The following is a 20,646-nucleotide window of genomic DNA, read 5'->3' on the forward strand; positions in this document are numbered from 1 at the left end:
TGTGCCACTGATGTGCCAGGTGGAAAATAATCACAGCAACTCCAGGTGTAATTAAATTCAAAGACTCACATGCTTTTCCTAATCAGAAACACCCCAACAACTTATATATTTTTGATAATCCTGCTAGTTTCTCCTTTACACAAGGCCCATAAGAACACACTAAGACCACACTGCACACCACCATTCCATTAGCCAACAGTTCTAAAACTGAATCTCTGGATCTTCACTCTAGAAACGGGTTGAATATATAACAATCTTAGTAGTGATGCTATTAATGTCCAGACCTTGTGTGTATGCAACTGCTGTCTTAATTTTATCTACTCTCAATTACAGCTGATCCATACTCAGGGGATTCTGAAACAGTCTATCTATCTGGATCTCATGAATACCCTCAAATTCCTGAAGGTCAGCAAGAATGAAAACTATAAACCCATCTATGCTTCCAAAGGCAACTAGAAACAGTTAGACTGACTTGATGTTCATCTCTTAGATGATTTTAGGGTGTCATATCTTGAGGAGAGAACATTTCACAGCTAGGATATAGCAGCAGGCTAAGAGACCACAGAGAGAGGACTCTGCTGTCACAACATTGCCCTTCATTATTTTCTGATACCAGAAACTGCTCCAAGATCTCTGGGATGAGGACGCTGACATTGCCCAACAGGCATAGGTACAAGTACAAGAACCGTTGCACTCTCTTCTCTACCTGCCTATAAAAACAAGTTAGTATTTGCCATGACCACACCATTTGAAAAGTCCTTCCATTTTGGTTATAATTTGCTGAAAGCACAGTAATTACTAATTAGTTTTCCAGAACTAAAGCCTAGATTCCTGCCAGACACACCACTACAGAACCTGGATAGTGGCGAGCTAATATCCTTTAACTCCACTTAACTCCCTCAGCTTGTGACTGCCCAGCAGGTTTTTACCCAAATAAATACCTGCCCTGTCTTAAAAGAGAGCAAAAGGAGGGTGTGTCTCATTAATGGTATGTATTCAAATCACAGTGCCAGTACATTATAGAGGATCATTAAATACTACCTGGATGAAAATTTGACAACTTAACATTTTGTTAAAAATCATATTGTAGTTTGAATAAAAAAATGTCCCTCACAGACTCAAGTATTTCCACACTTGGACCCCAGTTGGCAGTACTGTTAAAGAAGGTTGTGGAGCCTTTGGGAAGTGGAGCCTTATGGGTTGGAGAAGTATGTTAAGGAAGGCAAGCTTTGAGGTTTTATAGCTGAGCCCTACTTCCTGTCTCCCCCGTGCTTCCTATGTGGGGATAGAACATAAACACTGACTTTTCTGACTCTCGGGAGAGCTTCACACTTCTGTTGCCATGCTTTCTCTAAGCATGGTAGAGTTTATCCCTGAGATTAGATGCTAAAAGAAGCTTTTTCTTCTCTAACTTGGTTTCTGTCAGGATATTCTATTATAGCAACAGAAAAGTAACTAAACTTAAGTGATTGTATTGTAAGGAATTTTGCCAAGAAAAGGAAAGTCCCATGAAGTAAATTCAGATGTGTATGGTGGTATGACAAGGAGGTATGAAGGTAAGGGGCAGTCATGTTCTGCCCACACGGCCCCCTTTGGCCTGAATACCTCATGTGCATTATCCAGTTCCCCCTGGCTTTCCTATAAAATAGACTATCCAAAATTAGTCTATAATAGGAATCAAATGTAATTTGGCATATGGATTGTGGGTGGCTACATAAAATGAGGGTAATTTCATTTGTTCCAACTGAGAATCATCAAGCAATTTTATATCCCAAACATTCAGATAACAATCCTTATGATTTACATAAGTTTATATCTTAACTTCCTCAACAAGTAATTATCACTTATTATTTTTAATAAAACACACGTATAGGCTAAATAATGTGTTAGCCCTCTGAAAAGCAAGTGAGTAAATATTTTAAGGCAATATTTTATCATGAAATATTATGTGCATACAAAAAAAAATCACACAAGGCATTTTAAATTCAAGAAGTTAGTATTAATTCTAATTAAAGTACAGGGACCAATAACAGGAAACTATAAATGATTATAAACCTAAGAGTTTTAAATACGGTAAGTGGCTTAAAAGTGAAATCAATAAGAGTGAAACATAAACACCAAGAATTCAAGAAATGCTTTAACCAAGGCTAGTTTAGTGAGAGGGCTGAAGGATTAATTCAGTTAAATGAACATATCCTGCATGGGGTGTCAAATAATTTAAGCATAGTACTATCAGGCTAACATTTACAGGACAGAAAATAGGATGCAATATCATTCACCCTAATTCACCTCATGACTGAATGACAATTACACATTAACTATGAATATTAAAGTTTGAGAAAAGAAATCAACAGAAAGAAGTATTTTGTGAGAATCAATTGGTCATAGATTGGATTAGTGCCTTACACAACCCATATCAAACAAGCTTCTTCTTAATATGACTGTAGGCTTGCTCTATATTGCTTTCTTGTATTGAGATACGTTGCTTGCAAGAACCTGCGGCTAGGTCCTAGGGGAAAGCCTACTACTAACACTCTGCTAAATGGATGTAGTATTAAATTCACTTCTAAGAAGTTCTCATTGAATCCATATATTACTGCCTTTCTCAAACCTTATTTGAGAAATTTCCATTTACAGTAGATGGTGATTAACAGACAACCACAGAAATACAGAAAATACAGATAAATAAGACTGATAAATAGAAGATAAAGAAAATAAGACTGTAGAATACTAAGCCCTAAATAGAACATATTTACTATATCACTTTTCCCAAGGCCTAAGGATCATTGAGGAAGAAGGGGCAAAACGGTTGTGAGAGTCAGAAGTAGGGGATAACTACAAGAAAACTGTTTTTCAGACACAACAGGGTAAGTGGACCACAGCTGTTGTCACAGCATGCAAAAAGTCTGCACATACACACATACCAGACTAAATTCTATCATGTACAGAAGAGTTGGGCTTGGAGTCCTCTTACCCCTAGTCAAGACAATATTGGCACTAATAGCTGATATGAGAGTCAGTTTTCTTTAAGAGTGTAGTCCCTGGTGGGTAGAGTGTAGCCACATCTTCCCAAGTAGAGCAAAACTCAAAACATTTCCACTACAATCAGGAACAAGACTAGGATTTCCATTCTCACCCATCATGTACAGCACACTACTGAGAGTCTTAGCTATAACAATAAGACAAGTGAAGGAGATAAATGGGAAACAAATAGGAAAGGAAACACAATCTAACGAAGACCACACACTGAAGAGTATGCAGGTAGCACAGATAGGGACTTAAGGCAGGGTAGGGAGGGGGAGAACTTGGGTAGGTAGGACATGAGAGGTGATGGGGACATGAATGATCAAAACACATTGTATGAAATTCTCAAAGATAGAATAGAAAATGAAGAAAGAAAGAAAACAGAAAAACAGAGAGTTGAACCACAGAAACAGAAGATGAAATTTTACAGTTTGTAGTCTCTTTGTTAAGACAGTCCATGATGGCCATTCTTGGTTGTCAACTTGAGACACCAGGGAAGAAGAAACCTCAATTGAGGATTGCCTCTATCAGATTGCCTCTATATATGATCTTTTCTTGGGAGAATAAGGCAGGGTATTTTCTTAATTATTAAAAATGGAGCTTGCCCTATCCCACTGTGGACAGAGCGACCTCTAGGCAGTTGGTCCTGGGCTATATGAGGAAGCTAGGAGCAGGAAGCAAGCAGGTAAGTAGAATTCTACTGTTCTTCTGCTGATTCTTACTCATCGTCAGGCCTAATGCACAATCAGATTGTTAAAATTTCCAGTGTTCTTGATTAACTGTTCAAGTTAGTGTTCTGAAAAGTTGTTTGTGGCAGTTCCCTGTGGCCCAGCATGAACTTGTCCTTCATCCAGAAGAGAAAATTTACTTCTGACAAGATTTCTGATCACTATTAATCAACCAAGGATCACATCAAGAACATGTATCCCAGCACGAAAATACTGAAAGGGGCAGTCCATGGGACCCTTCTATATCCCCACTTCTCTTTTTCTGTTCTTTATTCATCCAGATGAAGACTGGAGAAGTATTTTTACTCTGATCTACTTTTCTCCTTCAAAAATGGGTCTTTGAAGCTCCAGCTTCATGTACAAAGAACAGACAGTAAGAGTCTCACCGGAAGGTCATTACTTCTTCCTTTTCTTTGATGTTCTAGACAAATACTGGCAAATTTCTTTCAGGCAATGAGCTGTCCACCTGGTCAAAAGCTTTCAACCAAAATCGGCCTGTAAGTTTCCCACTATCTCTCCTGTAACACTTTGATGTGAATTTTTATGTCATTTATTTGGTGTGTTTTTACAAAAGACATTCACCCTGAACATTACCTAAAACAGGGAGGGCTGTGTAAGCTTTTAGCAGCCAGGTCAAACCCAGTGCACAATCCATCCTAACTATATATACCACATGTCTGGTGCTACTGATTAGAGGCATGCAGCCTGCCTTAGTAAGTTCTGTAACTTAGCTGACTCTTCCAAAGTCTATTGTTTAGCTCACCATGTGGAAAGCCTGTGGCAGGTCTTCACAGCTCTACATAGAGCTTTTACAGCTGCTGGCTCTTATCTGACCTCTGCCTAGAAAGCCCACTGAGGTCAAGAGATCGAGCTGGAGAAATGAGTTCTCTCCAACTGTGTCCATCTGCTTAATACTGATGAGGGAAAGAAAACATTGCTGATTATACAGAATTCCATAATACTAACCCAGAGATCTAGACGTGGAAAGATTCAGTTCCCCCAAAGTCTTTCCTTTTCCTGACTCAACAGTATAAGCAGGGGATCTTAAAAAAAAACAAAACAAACAAACAAAAAAAAACCCACTTACTATGAGAATGGGGAATAAACAATAGCAGATGCTATTGAGCTGCTCCCACGAACCAGGACTGTCAGCAGATGATCTGTATGCATCTTATCACCTGAAGTGGGGCTTATTAGTATCCTCATTGTACAGATGTGAGGACCAAAGCAGATGCAATGGAAGAGGAATAAAGGATAAGCACTGATATTCATCTCCCAGTGGTAGGAAGCACTGTCAGCAGAGGAGTGGCAGAAGACTGGGTACAGATCCAGTCAGTTCAGGTGAGTTTGAAGATGGCTCAACTTGAACAATTTCTGCATAACATTTTTAGTAATTCTATAGCTGCTATCAGAAAAACAGAAGTACTACTTTATGCATACAAAACATGTGCACAGTGTCATTTCTATTCACTTGGAAAACTTGGAATGGTAAAGTCTCTGAGAAAAATAAAGTGTAAAACATAAAAGGAACAGAGGATCAATGTCTTAAACTATCTACCATGTACTAGCAATGAGGCTAGGCACTTTCTGTTTTAATAAACTCATTCTTATCAAAACAAAGTATACTATAGTAGAGAATTTAATTTCAGAGAAGCTCTGTAAAGTAAAAAGGACATTCAATTCAGGACCAGAAAGATGAGTCCACCTCCTTCTTTTTTTTTTTTTTTTTCTTTTCTTCTTTTTCCTATATCACAATAGGGTGTCTCTTATACAATTCCACATGAATGCACACCTATCTCAATGGTAGTTTTGGTTTCAGTAACAGATCACTCCAATTCCTTCCTTCTTTCATTCCTTCCTTCCCCCTACCCCAATTCCTTTTGAATTCTTGCCTCCAGTTATACATTTCAGAATGAAGCCTGTACAGCTTATTTCCCTATCTGGTTGTGGTCTTCAACTATGCCTGTCAGGATTTCTCTCAATTACTAAATGTTTTTATGGAGTGCTTACTAGTGACAGACATGGCTCTAGATGCTACACACACACACACACACACACACACACACACACACACAAGACCTCTTGATTCCAAATAGCTTATGTCTTGATATAAAGGACATATAAATAAAAAACCATACACATAAAAATTCATTGTATATCAGATAGTGATCATACTAAGGGGAAAGGCAGATTGGGGAGGGGACTGGTACAGGATGGAAGGGATAGAGGGCAGGGTGAAGGGCAGGAGGGCAGGGTGAAGGGCAGCAGGAGTTACAACTGAGACATATGTTCTAGAAAGTTTTCATTTACTCAAAGACAGATAAGAAATGATGGGAAACTAGAGTAACAGTAGATCAAGAAGAGACAGAGAGTAGAAGGTGAGATTGAGAGTACCCCTGCCCACTGCTGCTCTTTCTCAGGTACCTCCTGCACCCAGTGTGTCCACTGACTGACAGGTGCTGATCAACACTCAGAGGCTAGGCCCATGCTTGAATACCTACATCCCAACCCCTACAGAGTCCCTGACTCCCAAGGATATAGCAGGTGAGAAATTATAGAGCTATTTTGTGTTTTAATCTGATTAGAACAGTTTACACATCAGAATGTGTATGAAATGAGTCCACAAGGTGACTACTTACCATTAGCCAGGATTTTCGGCTTATTAGCAGGACTGAAGCAAATGTTATGGAAGATGAGCAGAGGCATGTGAGGGCCGCTCTTGTGCTTGTACTTGCTCATCTCTATGAGTAAGTCTAAGCAGCCGTCCAGCCTCAGGATCATTTGCTGTCCGTCTTCTCCAAATGACATATTCAGGAGCAACTTCAACCACAGAATGGACACAGTGCTGAGATACTGATTTCCTCCTTTAGGCAATGTCAGGGACAGGAATTGCTGTAGAAAGTTGCTCTGTGGGTAAACACAGAATAGTATTTTCTTTTTAGGTCTTTTTCATTATTTGCCTAGTCCCTTGGTGACCAATTAAACAGCATTTGATATCCTTCTCCCAGATCTTAATTTCTCTTTCTTTCAAATATTTTGTCTACACAACTTCCAAGTATTAATAAATATAAAGTTAAGAACAAAACAGTGCTTAAATTTTAATTCCTGCTATTTTTTTTCTGATGATGGATAAAATAAACTATAGTCAACTCAATTATTTAGGGTTGATAATTCAGAGATGGCCTCCTGAGTTCCCTTTCTTATCTGCCTTCTAGCAATTTTGCTACTCATTAAAGATATCCTGTGGGAGGAAAGAAACAAAACTCAAATCCATCCTGCACAGGAGTTAACAACTCTGGTAGGAGTGAAGGTGTTTCTTATCATTATAGCTACAGGTGTTTTCTTCATAAATTTATGAACACACTTTTACATTCATTTTACTCTATGTTTTATCATTACAGAAAAAATTTTATGGCTACATGTTATTCTATTAAACTTAGAGATGAGAAAACTCTATTATTTGAACTGCAGAAGTCATTTTAATCTTCAAATAAAGCTAATTTCTCAAACCACCACCAATAAAATAACTGATAATAGATACAAGCACATGCAAACAAAATATAACCCAATAATCTCAAGCAGGGGCTTAGGGTGACTATATAGAAGCTATGATCATTAAGTAGATGCACCGAATGCATGTTATCCCTGTACAGAATGACTCTTACTCTGTATTGATAATCTACACTAGCTTATTTCTTGAGTTCTGGGCAGAAATAAGGATGTTGGATTTAATTTATGTAATTAACTTTAACATGTCTACATAGAGAACTTTGAGGATAATAATGGAATGGACTACTGAAATACTGGTGTATTTTCCTAAAAAACTGCTGTAAACCAAATGCTACACGCCTCTCAAAACTTCTCTGAGTCTCAGCACAAAGGATGCTTTTTTTGAACAGTTCCTCACCTTTCCCATTTAGCTAGATAATACACCATATTAGAAGCTCGGAGCTGACAAGAGTTGCAAAACATGTACCTGGTGCTTGAAAATATAGCATACCATGGGCTTTTTTTTCACTGTGGGCTCTAAAGATGGTTTAAAACAATTTTATACTCTGGTTAGAGTGTGCAGAGATGTACCAGGGGAGGAAGATATGAGATATTTTAAAGTTATACAATAGTGCTACTGCATTTTCTCACGGCCAGTGGTGAGGGAGAGGCACACCTGGAAGGCTCTAGGCTTATTATTACTTAACACAGCAACGCACATCTCCAGAATTTCCTAATTAGAACAGACTTGATTTATGTTCCCTGAAAATGGATTATATTCATATTATATATCACAACATTCTTTCTTTCCTACAATGTAAGATTTTTTTATTTGGGAATTTCACATTATGTACCCTGATCACATTTACTTCCCAGACCTCCCAGGTCTGCATCCTAACCCTTGTGACCTCCTCCCCACCTAAAAAGAGGAACAAAAGGTCCAATTTGTGCTGACTATATACTCACTGGGACATGGTCAAACCGCAGTGGCCAGCCCCTTATAAAAAACTGAGTCCTTCTCTGCCAGAAGCTATCAATTGTGGAGAGCTATACTTCAGCATCCTTATCACAGTTTTTAAGAGTTCTCTTTGATGGCTTTCTGTATAGGCTGTTTCTATTTTGAGGAAGATTGGGTGGGGTGAGGTGGGGGTAGGGGTTGCCACATAGCCTTCCATGTACCTCTTTCTCGACTGTGAGTCCACAATAGATACCACTGCAAAAGTAGCTTCCTTGCTCTTTACTGTCAGTGTAGTTCAAGGATTTCCACATGGTTTCTGGCAATAGGACAGGCCACAGACATTTACATGGTCTCCAGCATCACCATATGCCATGGATCTCAGCATGGTCTCCAGTGGCAATACAGAGCATGGACATCAACAAGACCCTTGGCACCAGCATGGGTCACAGATACCATCATAGCCCTCAGTGGCAGCACAGGCCAAGACCATCAACATGGCCTCTCCAGCAACCTGAGCCATGGACACAAATACAGTCTCCATCGGCAGCATGGCCCAAGGCCATTAACATATCTTCGGGTGGCAACACAGACCACAAACATCTGCATGGCCTTTGATGGTAACAGGGACCACAGACACAAATATGGCCTCAAGTGAAAGCACAGGCCACTTACATCAGTGTAGCTTCTGGCAGCAATGGACCATAGACACTAATATGGCCTCCTGCAGTAGCACAGACTACAGATGTCCATCTGGCTTCCACTGGTAGCACAGATCTTGGTGACCCACACACCCTCTAATGGCAGCCCAGATCATAAACATCCACATGGACCTCGGGCTTCAACACAGATATCAACATGGAAGCCCATAGAGGTCTTTTGAGGAGGTCTAATCCAGAAAATGGACCATTCTTCAGCACAGACATGCTGTTGTTGCTCAGAACCAGGGTAAATGTGCAGCTGGACAGCATGTTTAGGGACTGAGTCTGTGCAAGCTCCAGGCTGTTGCACCCCACCCTGTCAACCCTATTCAGCAATGATATGTCCCCCATCCACTGCAGCCCTCTCTGCACTCACTGCTCTGAGACTGCAATGTATCACACAGTATACTTTTATGCCCAAACAGCTTTACATACAAATATTCATAGAAACAAATCATTCTGGTTCAAGGATTCTGGTTTCTGAAGCACCATAAATACTAAACCATCGCTCAGGATATTCTGCTCTTGCAGAGTCAGGGAGGTGTTGTGGCAAGGCAGGGCAGCTCCCTGCTGGGGCCCAGCCAGTGGGGACAGGCTCAGTTAGACATATTCAGTAATAACATGTTTCTTTGGGAGTTCAGCTGTGCTGCATCCTGTGCTTGGAGACAGTTGTTGTGCTTGTAGGCTGCAGTGCTTTTGGTCTCCCAGCAGGGCAAGCAGCACAGTCTATAGCTGTTTCAGCTCAATGCTGGAGGCTGGGTAGGCCTAGAGCCAACTCTACTCAGTGGGATCTCCAGGTCATCTCACATTACCCCATGGCTTCTCAGGCATAATCTTTTGTGCTTGCAGCCTGCTGGCCAACATGCTAAGGGTATAGATTTGTCATTCTTTGCCACGCAACTCTGGCAATCTTTCTTTCCAGTTTCATAAGTCCACTTTTTAAAAGCACCATCCCATAGACTTGACCATTTAATTTTTTCTTTCTTTTTGTTGTTCTGGCGCTACTCCAGGCTTTGCAGGCTCCTTTTTCAACCCTGCAGCACCCTTCAGAGCCTCCATGGGTCTCTCAGACTCCTTAGAGTTTCAAGGGGATACCGGCGGCTGCTGCCATCTTTGTTTTCTCCCACAATATTCTTCAGTGTAGAACCAGGCCTTTTGGCTGGGGCAGACACCTGGCTGGTCTGCTCCATTTAGATACCTTCCTAGAGCAGCTGCTAAGAACCCTCTCCCACAACCCTATGCCCCAGAACTGCAACTGAGAGCTTGGGGCACTTTGGACCCATCACCCACTCAAACCCTGCCCCTTCAGAACACCACTCCCCTTCCACCACTCCCTTGGTCCTTTTGGCTGAGGCAGACACCTAGCAGGTCTGCTCCTGTGAAGACAAGATATCCTAAACCATCTTAGAGCAATGGTGAAACCACTGTACTCAGAGCAGCTGAGGAACCACTGCACTCAGAGCAGCAGGATTTCAGGATCCCAGAGTAAGCCTGAGTCCCAGGAGCTCGTCCACCCAGGAGCTCAGGATCACAGGATCACAGGATCACAGAGACATCTGGACTTTGAGGAATTCTGACACAAGCAAGATATCTAAAAAGACAGTCTTTAGTCAGAGACAGTGAGTGCAGGTAGCACTAGAGTTAACCAGATGGCAAAAGGCAAGCACAAGAATATAAGCAACAAAAACCAAAGTTACCTGGCATCATCAGAAGCCACTTCTCCTACCATAGCAAGTTCTGGACACCCCCATCACACCAGAAAAGCAGGATTCAGATTTAAAATCACTTCTCATGAGGCTGATAGAGGATTTTAATAAGGATATAAACAACTCCATTAAAGAAATACAGGAGAACACAGGTAATCAGGTAGAAGCACTTAAAGAGGAAACACAAAAGTCCCTTAAGGAATTGCAAGAAAACACAACCAAACAGGTGATAGAATTAAACAAAACCATCCAGGATCTAAAAATGGAAGTAGAAACAATAAAGAAATCTCAAAGGGAGACTACCCTGGAGATAGAAAACCCAGGAAGGAAATCAGGAGTCATAGATGAAAGCATCACCAACAGATTATAAGAGATAGAAGGGAGAATCTCATGTGCAGAAGATACCATGGAAAACAGTGACACAACTGTCAAAGAAAATGCTAAATGCAAAAAGCTCCTAACCTAAAACATCCAGGAAATCCAGGACACAATGAGAAGACCAAACCTAAGGATAATAGGTATAGATGAGAGTGAAGATTCCCAACTTAAATGGCCAGTAAACATCTTCAACAAAATTATAGAGGAAAACTTTCCTAACCTAAAGAAAGAGATCCTGATGAACATACAAGAAGCCTACAGAACTTCAAATAGATTAGCCCAGAAAAGAAATTCCTCTCATCACATAATAATGAAAACATCAAATATACAAAACAAAGAAAAATACTAAAAGCAGTAAGGGAAAAAGGTCAAGTGACATAAAAGGCAAACTTATAAGAATTACACCAGACTTCTCACCAGAGACTATAAAAGCCAGAAGATCCTGGAGTGATATCATACAGACCCTAAGAGACACAAATGCAAGCCCAGACTACTATACCCAGCAAAACTCTCAATCACTATAGATGGAGAAACCAAGATATTCCATAACAAAACCAAATTTCCACAATATCTTTCCACAAATACAGCCCTACAAAGGATAAAAGATGGAAAACTCCAACACAAGGAGAGAAACTACAACATAGAAAAAGCAAGAAAGTAATCTTCCAAAAAACCCCAAAGAAGATAGCTACACAAACATATAACTAAAATAACAGGAAGAAACAATCATTTTTCCTTAATAACTCTTTAACATAAATGGACACAATCCCCCAATAAAAAGACATAGACTAACAGACTGGATACATAAACAGGATCAAGAATTTTGCTGCAAACAGGAAACACACCTCAGTGGCAAAGACAGACTCTACCTTAGAGTAAAAGGCTGGAAAACAATTTTGCAAGCAAACGGTCCCAAGAAACTGGACCAAGCTGGAGTAGCCATTCTAATTTCAAATAAAATTGACTTTCAACCACAAGTTATCAAGAAAGATAAGGAAGGACACTTCATACTCATCAAAGGAAAAATCTACCAAGATGAACTCTCAATTCTGAATATCTATGCTCCAAATGCAAGGGTACCTACATTCATAAAAGAAACTTTACTCAAAGCACACATTTTGCACCTCACACAATAATAGTGGGGGATTTCAACAGCCCACTCTCAGCAATAAACAGATCATGGAAACAGAAACTAAACAGAGACACAGTAGAATTAATGGAAGTTATGAACCAAATGGATTTAAAGGATATCTATAGAACATTTCATCCTAAATCAAAAGAATATATCTTTTTCTCAGCACCTCATGGTACCTTCTCCAAAACAGACCATATAATTTGTCACAAAACAGGCCTCAAAAGATACAAAAATATTGAAATAATCTTTTGTATCCTATCAGATTACCATGGACTAATGCTAGTCTTCAATAATAACAAAAACAATGGAAAGCCCACATACATGTGGAAACTGAACAATGCTCTACTCAATGAAGACTTGGTCATGGAAGACATAAAGAAAGAAATTAAAGACTTTTTAGAATTTACTGAAAATGAGGACACATCATACCAAAACTTATGGGACACAATGAAAGCAGTGCTAAGAGGAAAACTCATAGCTGCGTCTACAAAATGAAACTGGAGAGAACACACACTAGCAACTTGTCAGCTCTAGAACAAAAAGAAGCAAATACACCCAAGAGGAGTAGATGCCAGGAAATAATCAAACTCAGGGCTGAAATCAACCAAGTAGAAACATTAAAAACTATACAAAGTATCAACAAAACAAGGAGCTGGTTCTTTGAGAAAAATCAACAAGATAGATAAACCCTTAGCCAGACTAACCAGAGGGCACAGAGACAATATCCACATTAATAAAATTAGTACTGAAAAGGGAGACATAACAACAGAAACTGAGGAAATTAAAAAAATCATCAGATACTACTACAAAAGCTTACACTCAACAAAACTGGAAAGTCTGGATGAAATGGACAATTTTCTAGACAGATACCAGGTACCAAAGTTAAATCAGGATCAGAGAAACCATCTAAACAGTCCCACAACCCCTAAAGAAATAGCAGCAGTCATTAAAAGTCTCCCCACCAAAAAAAGCCCAGGACCAGATGGTTTTAGTGCAGAATTCTATCAGACCTTCAAGGAAGACCTAATACCAATTCTCTTTCAATGTTTTTCTAAAATTGCCATCTTTAGTTAAAACACAGCTATGGAGGTAATCAAAGGGACATCGACTAATAAGAATCTTGTTCTGCTTCAACTTTAAAGTGCCTCTCAAACTGGTTTTAAGTGATTAGCCTCTAATTCTCATACAAACCTTTAAAATAAAATGTCTTGAAATCCTAAGAAAGCAGTCCTAGAAACAAACTTCTAAAAGTTAATTGACAAGATTATTTTGCCAAATAACTCTTTGATGACATGTAGGAGATGCTAAGTACTTACCTTCTGAATTACTCCCTTGCAGTCATGAGATAAGGCCAGGTTTGAAAGAAACATAAAAACCAACTCCTGAATGGTGGTGTTCTCTGCAGGCATCTGAGAAGCCAGTTTCAGGATACACAGTATCAGGGAGCTGCTGGGGGTACCTCTGTGTGCAGTTTGAATATACTGTCCATAATTTGACCAACAAAGGGAACTGCAGCCTTCAAAAGAAACATTCTGTCAAGGAGTCGCCTCTGTTCTGCTGCTTAGTTTTTAAAACACAAAGTAGCAAGCACATCTGTCTGTCACCTATGAACTTCAGTGAGCACTGTAGCCTAATGTTGATGTGTGCATCAACCCAACAGATTGACTGTCCTCACTTAGGGGCTAATTATCTCAATGGAGCATTAAAATGCCAACTTATTTTTTTAAAGAAAGGATTAGATTAGCCTAATGGGTTTTTAATAGTTTATAAGGAAGGTGTCGAAATAAAAGTCTGTGTGGAAGAATATAATTTTAGCAATGAGAGGTAACTGGGGCAGCTCAAACACCATTTTCGACAGTACCCAGGTAAAGATAAAGAACTCAGGCAGTGGTGGCGCACGCTTTTAATCCCACCACTTGGGAGGCAGAAGCAGGCGGATTTTTGAGGTCGAGGCCAGCCTGGTCTACAGAGTGAGTTCCAGGACAGCCAGGGCTACACAGAGAAACCCTGTCTCAAAAAAAACCAGGGGGGAAAAAAAAAAACCACTCAGAAAAGCCTGATCATGGGATTTCAAGGTCACAGAGCTCACAGACAGCAGGAGCTAGCAGTGGTATCTATGGCTCTCCAGAGTTCAATGTTTTCTGAATAAATCAGATAACTATATGAGATTTATTTGGGGATTAAAACAACAAAACAAAAAAACATGAAAGACTTAGAAATGTATTTTGGTGACTGCATTGTAATCTAAACCCAAAGCAGAATTACTTTGTGAAAGTTCATGCAAGCAGAACAGCTTGTATAATGATACCAGAATTGAACAGTCTGTAATATAAACTCATTTGTGATAAGTACAAGTGAAAATATGGTAACCTTTCCTGTATTCTTGACTTTATAACTATATTAAAACACCAATGTGTTCACTAAATGATGCATTTTTGCTTAGAAATACATCAAATAAAAAAAATAGTATTTGTGTCTTAGGTTAGTGGTACCCTAACCACTTCTAATATTCTCATAAAATTTAAGAATGCATACAGTACAAATCAGTTTCAAATTTAGTTTCAAAATTTTTTATATAAAGTATGTACTTTTGCTTCACATTAAGCAAATCAATTTTTGTCCCTCAAACTTTTCTAGATGCTCAGGTTGAAAGCTAAGGTAAGGGAGGACCACATTCAACACTACATTTCAGAGACAGGCTATGCTGAGCTGGCCATACTGCAGGGAAGGTTGAGATAGAAGACATATTGAGAAGAGACTGTCAAGCAGAAGAAAGGAGCAGAGAAAGCAGTAGCAGAAGAAAGAGAGGACAATTCTGATTCATAATCAGATACAGAATGGCTGTTCATGAGCTTCACTCTGTTACATGCAGGAGACTTTCTAACAGGCTAGTGAAGCAGACAACATACGGTATTAGACTATTCAAAGAAATAAGTCATCATAGCACAAAGCAGTGACAAGATGTTTAAGCTCACAGTTGACTTTACTTCCTATCTCTTCTCTATGCATCCTTTGGTACGTGGACATTTCTGTTGCTGAGCCAAAGGAAATCGTACATACTTGCTGACTAGTCAAAGTTATATGTCTAATCATATAGTTACTAAACAGCTAACACATTTATTACTTCACCCTCTGATGTTTGCTTTTCCCCTTCTAAATCAGTGACTTCACACGTCTTTTCTTCCTAGAATCATCTACCCTTATGTTTCCCTCATAGTCTAATCAGTTTCATTACAACTCACAATACATGGCCCTTAATAGGTTGCCAAATAATAACTTCCATGTGAATGAATACAATTATATCAACTTTCACAAAACCAACAGTACCTTGAACTAACTCTCATCATATCTGTTTCTTTTTCTAGAATCTATAATATAAGGACCTAATCTTCACTTGCTTTCTCATTAATTTTCACCTTTTGGATGTTGCCTCTGAATGCACTTTCCCACAGCCATATAAAATCAAGCCAATCCAATCCTCCACTATCCAATGACTCTCCCAGGTCAACAAATATATTCTTAAATGCTCTGGAGTTTTAAGACCCATAAGAAATTTTGCTTTTGACTAACATATATCTAACATGGAAAGATGTAACAACATACGTATTTTTCCAGTCCAGCTTCGTATCACATAAAACTAGTATTTTATCATCAAAATAACACCAGATTCTAGTTACCAGTTGGAAAATTTGCAGTATAGACACAAAGCAACTGCAAGGCAATTTGCATCAATGAATCTTCCATCAAAAGCCAAGGCCAGAGAGAGTGCAGGACAGGCACAAGACGTGCTTCAAGAGCTGCCACCTGTTCAGAAAAGAAATAAGACAGCCATTAGCTTGGACACGTGAAATGCAAACTTAGATTTAAATACCCCCCGAAATTGTCACCCATATAAGATAATAGTTTAATTCATCTTTGCTAAGTGTAAGGAAGAACCTTTCCCCGGTTTACCAGTGCTTTACATTGGGCAGCCGGTTCAGGAGACTGCCCAGTCTCTCGAAGGGTGGCTAGAATATATTAGTCAGAGAAAAACTGTAGAATAGCATGTAAACTATGCAGGAAAGTGATTATCTCTAAGCAATAAATAAACTCTAAGAAAAAGTCTCAGACACAGTCCAGACACAGAGATTTGTAGAAAAAAAAATATGCTCTGATTCTGCCTTTTTCTTCTATTTATGTACTCTTAATATATTATATATGAGGTGAGACAATTTTCTGAAAATAGCCCTTGACCTAAAAGAGGTTTAACTTGCCTAGACCTCCAAAGAAGTTAATAATATATTTTCAGATTATTTAAGACTATGTACTTAATTTGCAGTCCTACTGTGTGCTTGGCCTCTTTAAGGTTAAATTTCTTGTAAGAGGACAATGTGACCACCCTTAGCATGCCTTGGATTTCCCACTCTCAGCTCCTACAACCTAAGCTAAACTTATAGCTTCTAATTATGTACTTTTCCATACCCTGACCAAAAATATATGTGTGCAGTGTGGTAATTATTTGCTTAAAACAGCCAATAGGTTGGCAGCAACCTTAAAATAAATATCTGCCACAAGAAGTGGAAGCAACATATAGACATCTATAAGTTACTGACATTGGTTTGTAGTTAAAAGTGCTGTTCTAGGTCACTTGCAGTCAGTAAAGTCTTCCCCTATAAAACACTGTTTAAGAGCTCTATAAAGAATATCCCATTCCTTTCCATATCATGTTTTCTAGGTTGTCCAATAAATATGGAGAAAAGCCTTATCAGACACAGCTGTAGACCCACACAACAGACAGATCACCAATCAGTCACTAAGAACAAACTACAGACAGATGGAAAGCATGGGAAGGGTGTGTGTCTGTGTGTGTGTTATGTGTGGTGTGTGTGTGTGTGTAAAGTTAATGCCTTTTGCATGATTTGAACAGATTCTTAAGTAACTTAGTTTTATTAAAAATTAGTTATCATTAGGACAATATTGCAGGTAAGATACAGTTGCTTGCAGAAGTACAGCAGTATGTATCGTTTTTAAATTATAAAGTAATTTCTATACCCACATGCATTTGAGTGCACATGTACATAATTACACACACTTTTCAGGACACACAGAACCAAATAATAGAATGAAGTAGGACATCATTCAAGATATACAATACTCTCTAAGTTTTGGAGTTACTCCCAAGGTCTTCCTCAGGCTGATCACTGTCAGCTTCTCACTCAGCCCTATACTAGCAACAAGTGACTTTGTTCACTTATTTCACAAAGACAGAAATTAACAGGTATGAATTTTTTATTATCTATTCTTCATTCTATCCACATATATCTGTTCTGTCATTCATTCAGCTCTCTTTTCTACCTGGCAGTAAAGAACCAGTGCTCCTCTTTTCAGAAACGAATATATCATCTATCTGGACCTTTAAAACATGGCTCTACCTTCTCCCCCCTCTGTCTTTATTAACTAGTCCTTAGCTTGTTCATTTCTCTGATTGCAGTTAGTAGTTTCCACATTAGGAGAACCAAATGTACTCATGCCGTGCAATGATTAAGCTGTAGACAGAATGCTCATTGCTGTCATTTATACTTCTCACATTTCACAGTCAGCTCTTCCTGTTCTGATGAGTGAGACCACTCCAACTTTTGTGGCTTCCAAACTTTCCAGGACTGGGGCATTTACTACAAGTTTCTCTGTCTTCACTTCCATCCTTCTGTCTTATGTCTATTCTCCTTCTCCAGACCTTTCTGTTTTCCAGCCTTCTCTTAAACATGTTTCAAATATATGATCAAAGCTATAACAACACACTGTCTTAGAAAAGTTCAAATAGAATCCTTCAACTCTCCCTCCTACTATACCCGGCATGCATATCTCCTCAGGTCCATATGAACTTGGCTACAATGCTCCACCTGGGTGGCTCAAAAACTCACGCAACACACACATGGGAAACCTGAGGATCAGGTCCCTTATCATTGCACTATGCTCTACCATACATTCTTACATTAGTAAGCAGCTTAAAGTCTGGAAGTCATTCTATACTTTACCTCTTCTGTCCTAACTCGTCAGACTTACTTCTTATATACCCTCTTTACTTTTCCCCTGCCCAGGATAAGGCCTCATCATGTTTTGCCTGGAGTATCTTAAACTAGGGACTTGCTTACGAGTTTCAGTCCATGATTATCATGGTGGGGAGCAAACAAGCATGTATTGGAGCAGTAGCTGAGAGCTTTACATCCTCATCTGCAGGCAGCGGGCACAGAGACTGGGCCTGTTGTGGGTTTTGGAAACCCCAAACCTCTTCCCAGTGACACACTTTCTCTAACAAGGTCACAGCTACTCAAACAAGGGCACACATTCTAATCCTTCTCAAACAATTCCACTCTGGTATGACTAAGCATTCAAACATATATATGAGTTTACAGGGGTCATACTCATTCAAATCACCACACATATAAACAAATACTTTTTAAATAAATGTTACCTGCATTTCACTTAATGTAGCTTAAGTAATTCATGTTTACCATATTTTTCCAGATACAATGTTTTTTTCCAGATTTACAATAAGAGCACACAATCAAAAAAATTTAAAACAGAAGAAATTTCTACAATTTATCTTTGCCTCACCAATTTTTTATACTAAAGTTAATTCCCTAAAAAAGTGAGGTCACTCCATATTGAGCAACTCCATGAATTTAGAAGATTCTGTGTCATACAACAGTACTATCATGATGGATTAAATGGACAGAACCAATGCTACAAAGAAAGCAAGATAAGTCAGTGGCTTTCAAAGAACACTGTACCAAGGCCATGGGTGACAGCAGGTATGGAAGGAAGGGGTTTCATTTAGGTGACGTGACCATGCTAAGCAAAACAATACCTATTCTGAAAGAGGATGCATGCTTCTCTTCTTTCTTTATAATTATAAATACTGTCATTTACTCCCTGAGAAAAATCAATTTTGACAAATACCTTTGAAAACCTCCACTTCAAAAGATATACATAGCCATTTATTATCATCTAGTCAAAAAACATCTAAATGTCTAACAATATAGAATAAAGGGGGAGTTCAAGAAGTTACATTTAAATCATGAAGTTCAAGCTTTGATATGTACAGGAATGTCATAAGTGTTGAAGGACAACATGATTAAAGTCATCCAATTCTGAGAATGAACTCAGAGCTTAAGAAACAAACAGCTGTACATACATCTTGGACAAGAAACTTCAGAAGGTCTGATTTCCTTCATGGATTACTTCATATAAATCTCAGCCACTCACTACTTGAGCTGCTAGCAACAGTCTGAGGGGCTCTACTTACTTTACATTCTTCATTTTGATAAAGGCAGTTTCTTAGGAGCTGCATGGTAATGCTTAACTCTTTAATGAAGCCATCCTCCTGTACAGACAGAAAGAAATTGGAAAACATGAATGCAGTTTGCTTAGAAACAGTAATTCCCTCCTGTGAGGTCACTGCACACTGCAGCTGTAATCATACCCAACCACCATTACTTTGAGAACTCTGGTGATCCTATATCAGGAAATTCTTGCACCACAAAAAAAGCTATTGCTGTTCCATCAGGCATGGAGGAATTCAGATATATAATAACCTCCATGTTATGTCTCAATCAAGGGAAGCAGGTACTGACTGGTTTCCTATCATATCAGGTCCTTGCTGATTTTCTCAATGATGACTATGGCTTTTGGCTAGGCAGAAAAAAATGAAGCAAAGAATCTGTCAAACATGGATTCTGTTACTATGTACCAGTTAACCTATTAAATAAAGCTTTGTCTCATTTTCTTTTTAAAGATTTAACTTTACTTTTAAATTATGTGCATATATATTTATATGAAATCTTATCTCACACACGTGCATATATGTACTTATATTTTCATATATATACATATATACATACATATACATATGTGAGTATGTTCATGTGAACAAATGCAGTGCCTCCAAAGATCTGAAGAGAAATTGTATCCTTTGGAACTTAACTCAAGTCCGCTGAAAGAGTGCCATGTGTTTTTAAAATGAGCCAGAGTGTTTGTGTGTGTGTGTGTGTGTGTATATACACATTTATATATACACTTATAGTAAGTATATATACATATATACTTATTATATATATAATAAGTAAAATCTATATATATTTTTTCAAATATTATTCACATGTACGTACATTCACTTTAAAAAAAAATGCAGTGTAAATGTTACTGGTCACAATTATGACTAGCCACAGGTAATATACAATAACTATGTTATATTGTGTTTATATGAAGGTATAATTTATATACACAGTCAAGCAATTAAATCCTTGAACAAGCATCTGAGAACCATGAAGGAAAATATACAGACTGTAAAGGGAAAATTTTGTCTCATCAATTGCATGATTTTGTCACTATGTTATTATTCATGAGATAATAAATTTGAAATGTATGAACTGTCCAAACATAAACACAAAATAAATTGCAGTTGTTACAGATTTCATCTCCAGAGAACTTAACACTTTTATTCATATATTTCATTGTATAAAATATTTCTGCAATATATCATGTGAATGTA

The 20,646-nt window shown here is 38.5% G+C and overlaps 1 protein-coding gene across 6 annotated transcripts in view; it reads right to left on the reverse strand.

Moving 5' to 3' along the window:
- The window catches only part of Rttn (rotatin), a 164,236-nt gene that overhangs the window by 3,369 nt on the left and 140,221 nt on the right, over positions 1-20,646 (reverse strand). For 4 of the 6 annotated variants that reach the window (XM_076912332.1, XM_034518621.2, XM_076912334.1 and 1 more), the window contains 4 exons: positions 19,402-19,479; positions 15,794-15,920; positions 13,433-13,632; positions 6,392-6,659 (listed from right to left, as the gene is read on the reverse strand). In XM_076912332.1, coding sequence (XP_076768447.1) covers positions 6,392-6,659; positions 13,433-13,632; positions 15,794-15,920; positions 19,402-19,479 — 673 coding nt within the window. Of the gene's footprint in view, positions 1-4,515; positions 4,667-6,391; positions 6,660-13,432; positions 13,633-15,793; positions 15,921-19,401; positions 19,480-20,646 lie in introns of those variants that run through there. The other 2 variants (XM_076912333.1, XR_013103594.1) reach the window with 2 other exon arrangements.

This window comes from Arvicanthis niloticus, chromosome 14 (assembly GCF_011762505.2).
Source record: "Arvicanthis niloticus isolate mArvNil1 chromosome 14, mArvNil1.pat.X, whole genome shotgun sequence".
Classification (NCBI taxonomy): Eukaryota; Metazoa; Chordata; class Mammalia; order Rodentia; family Muridae; genus Arvicanthis; species Arvicanthis niloticus.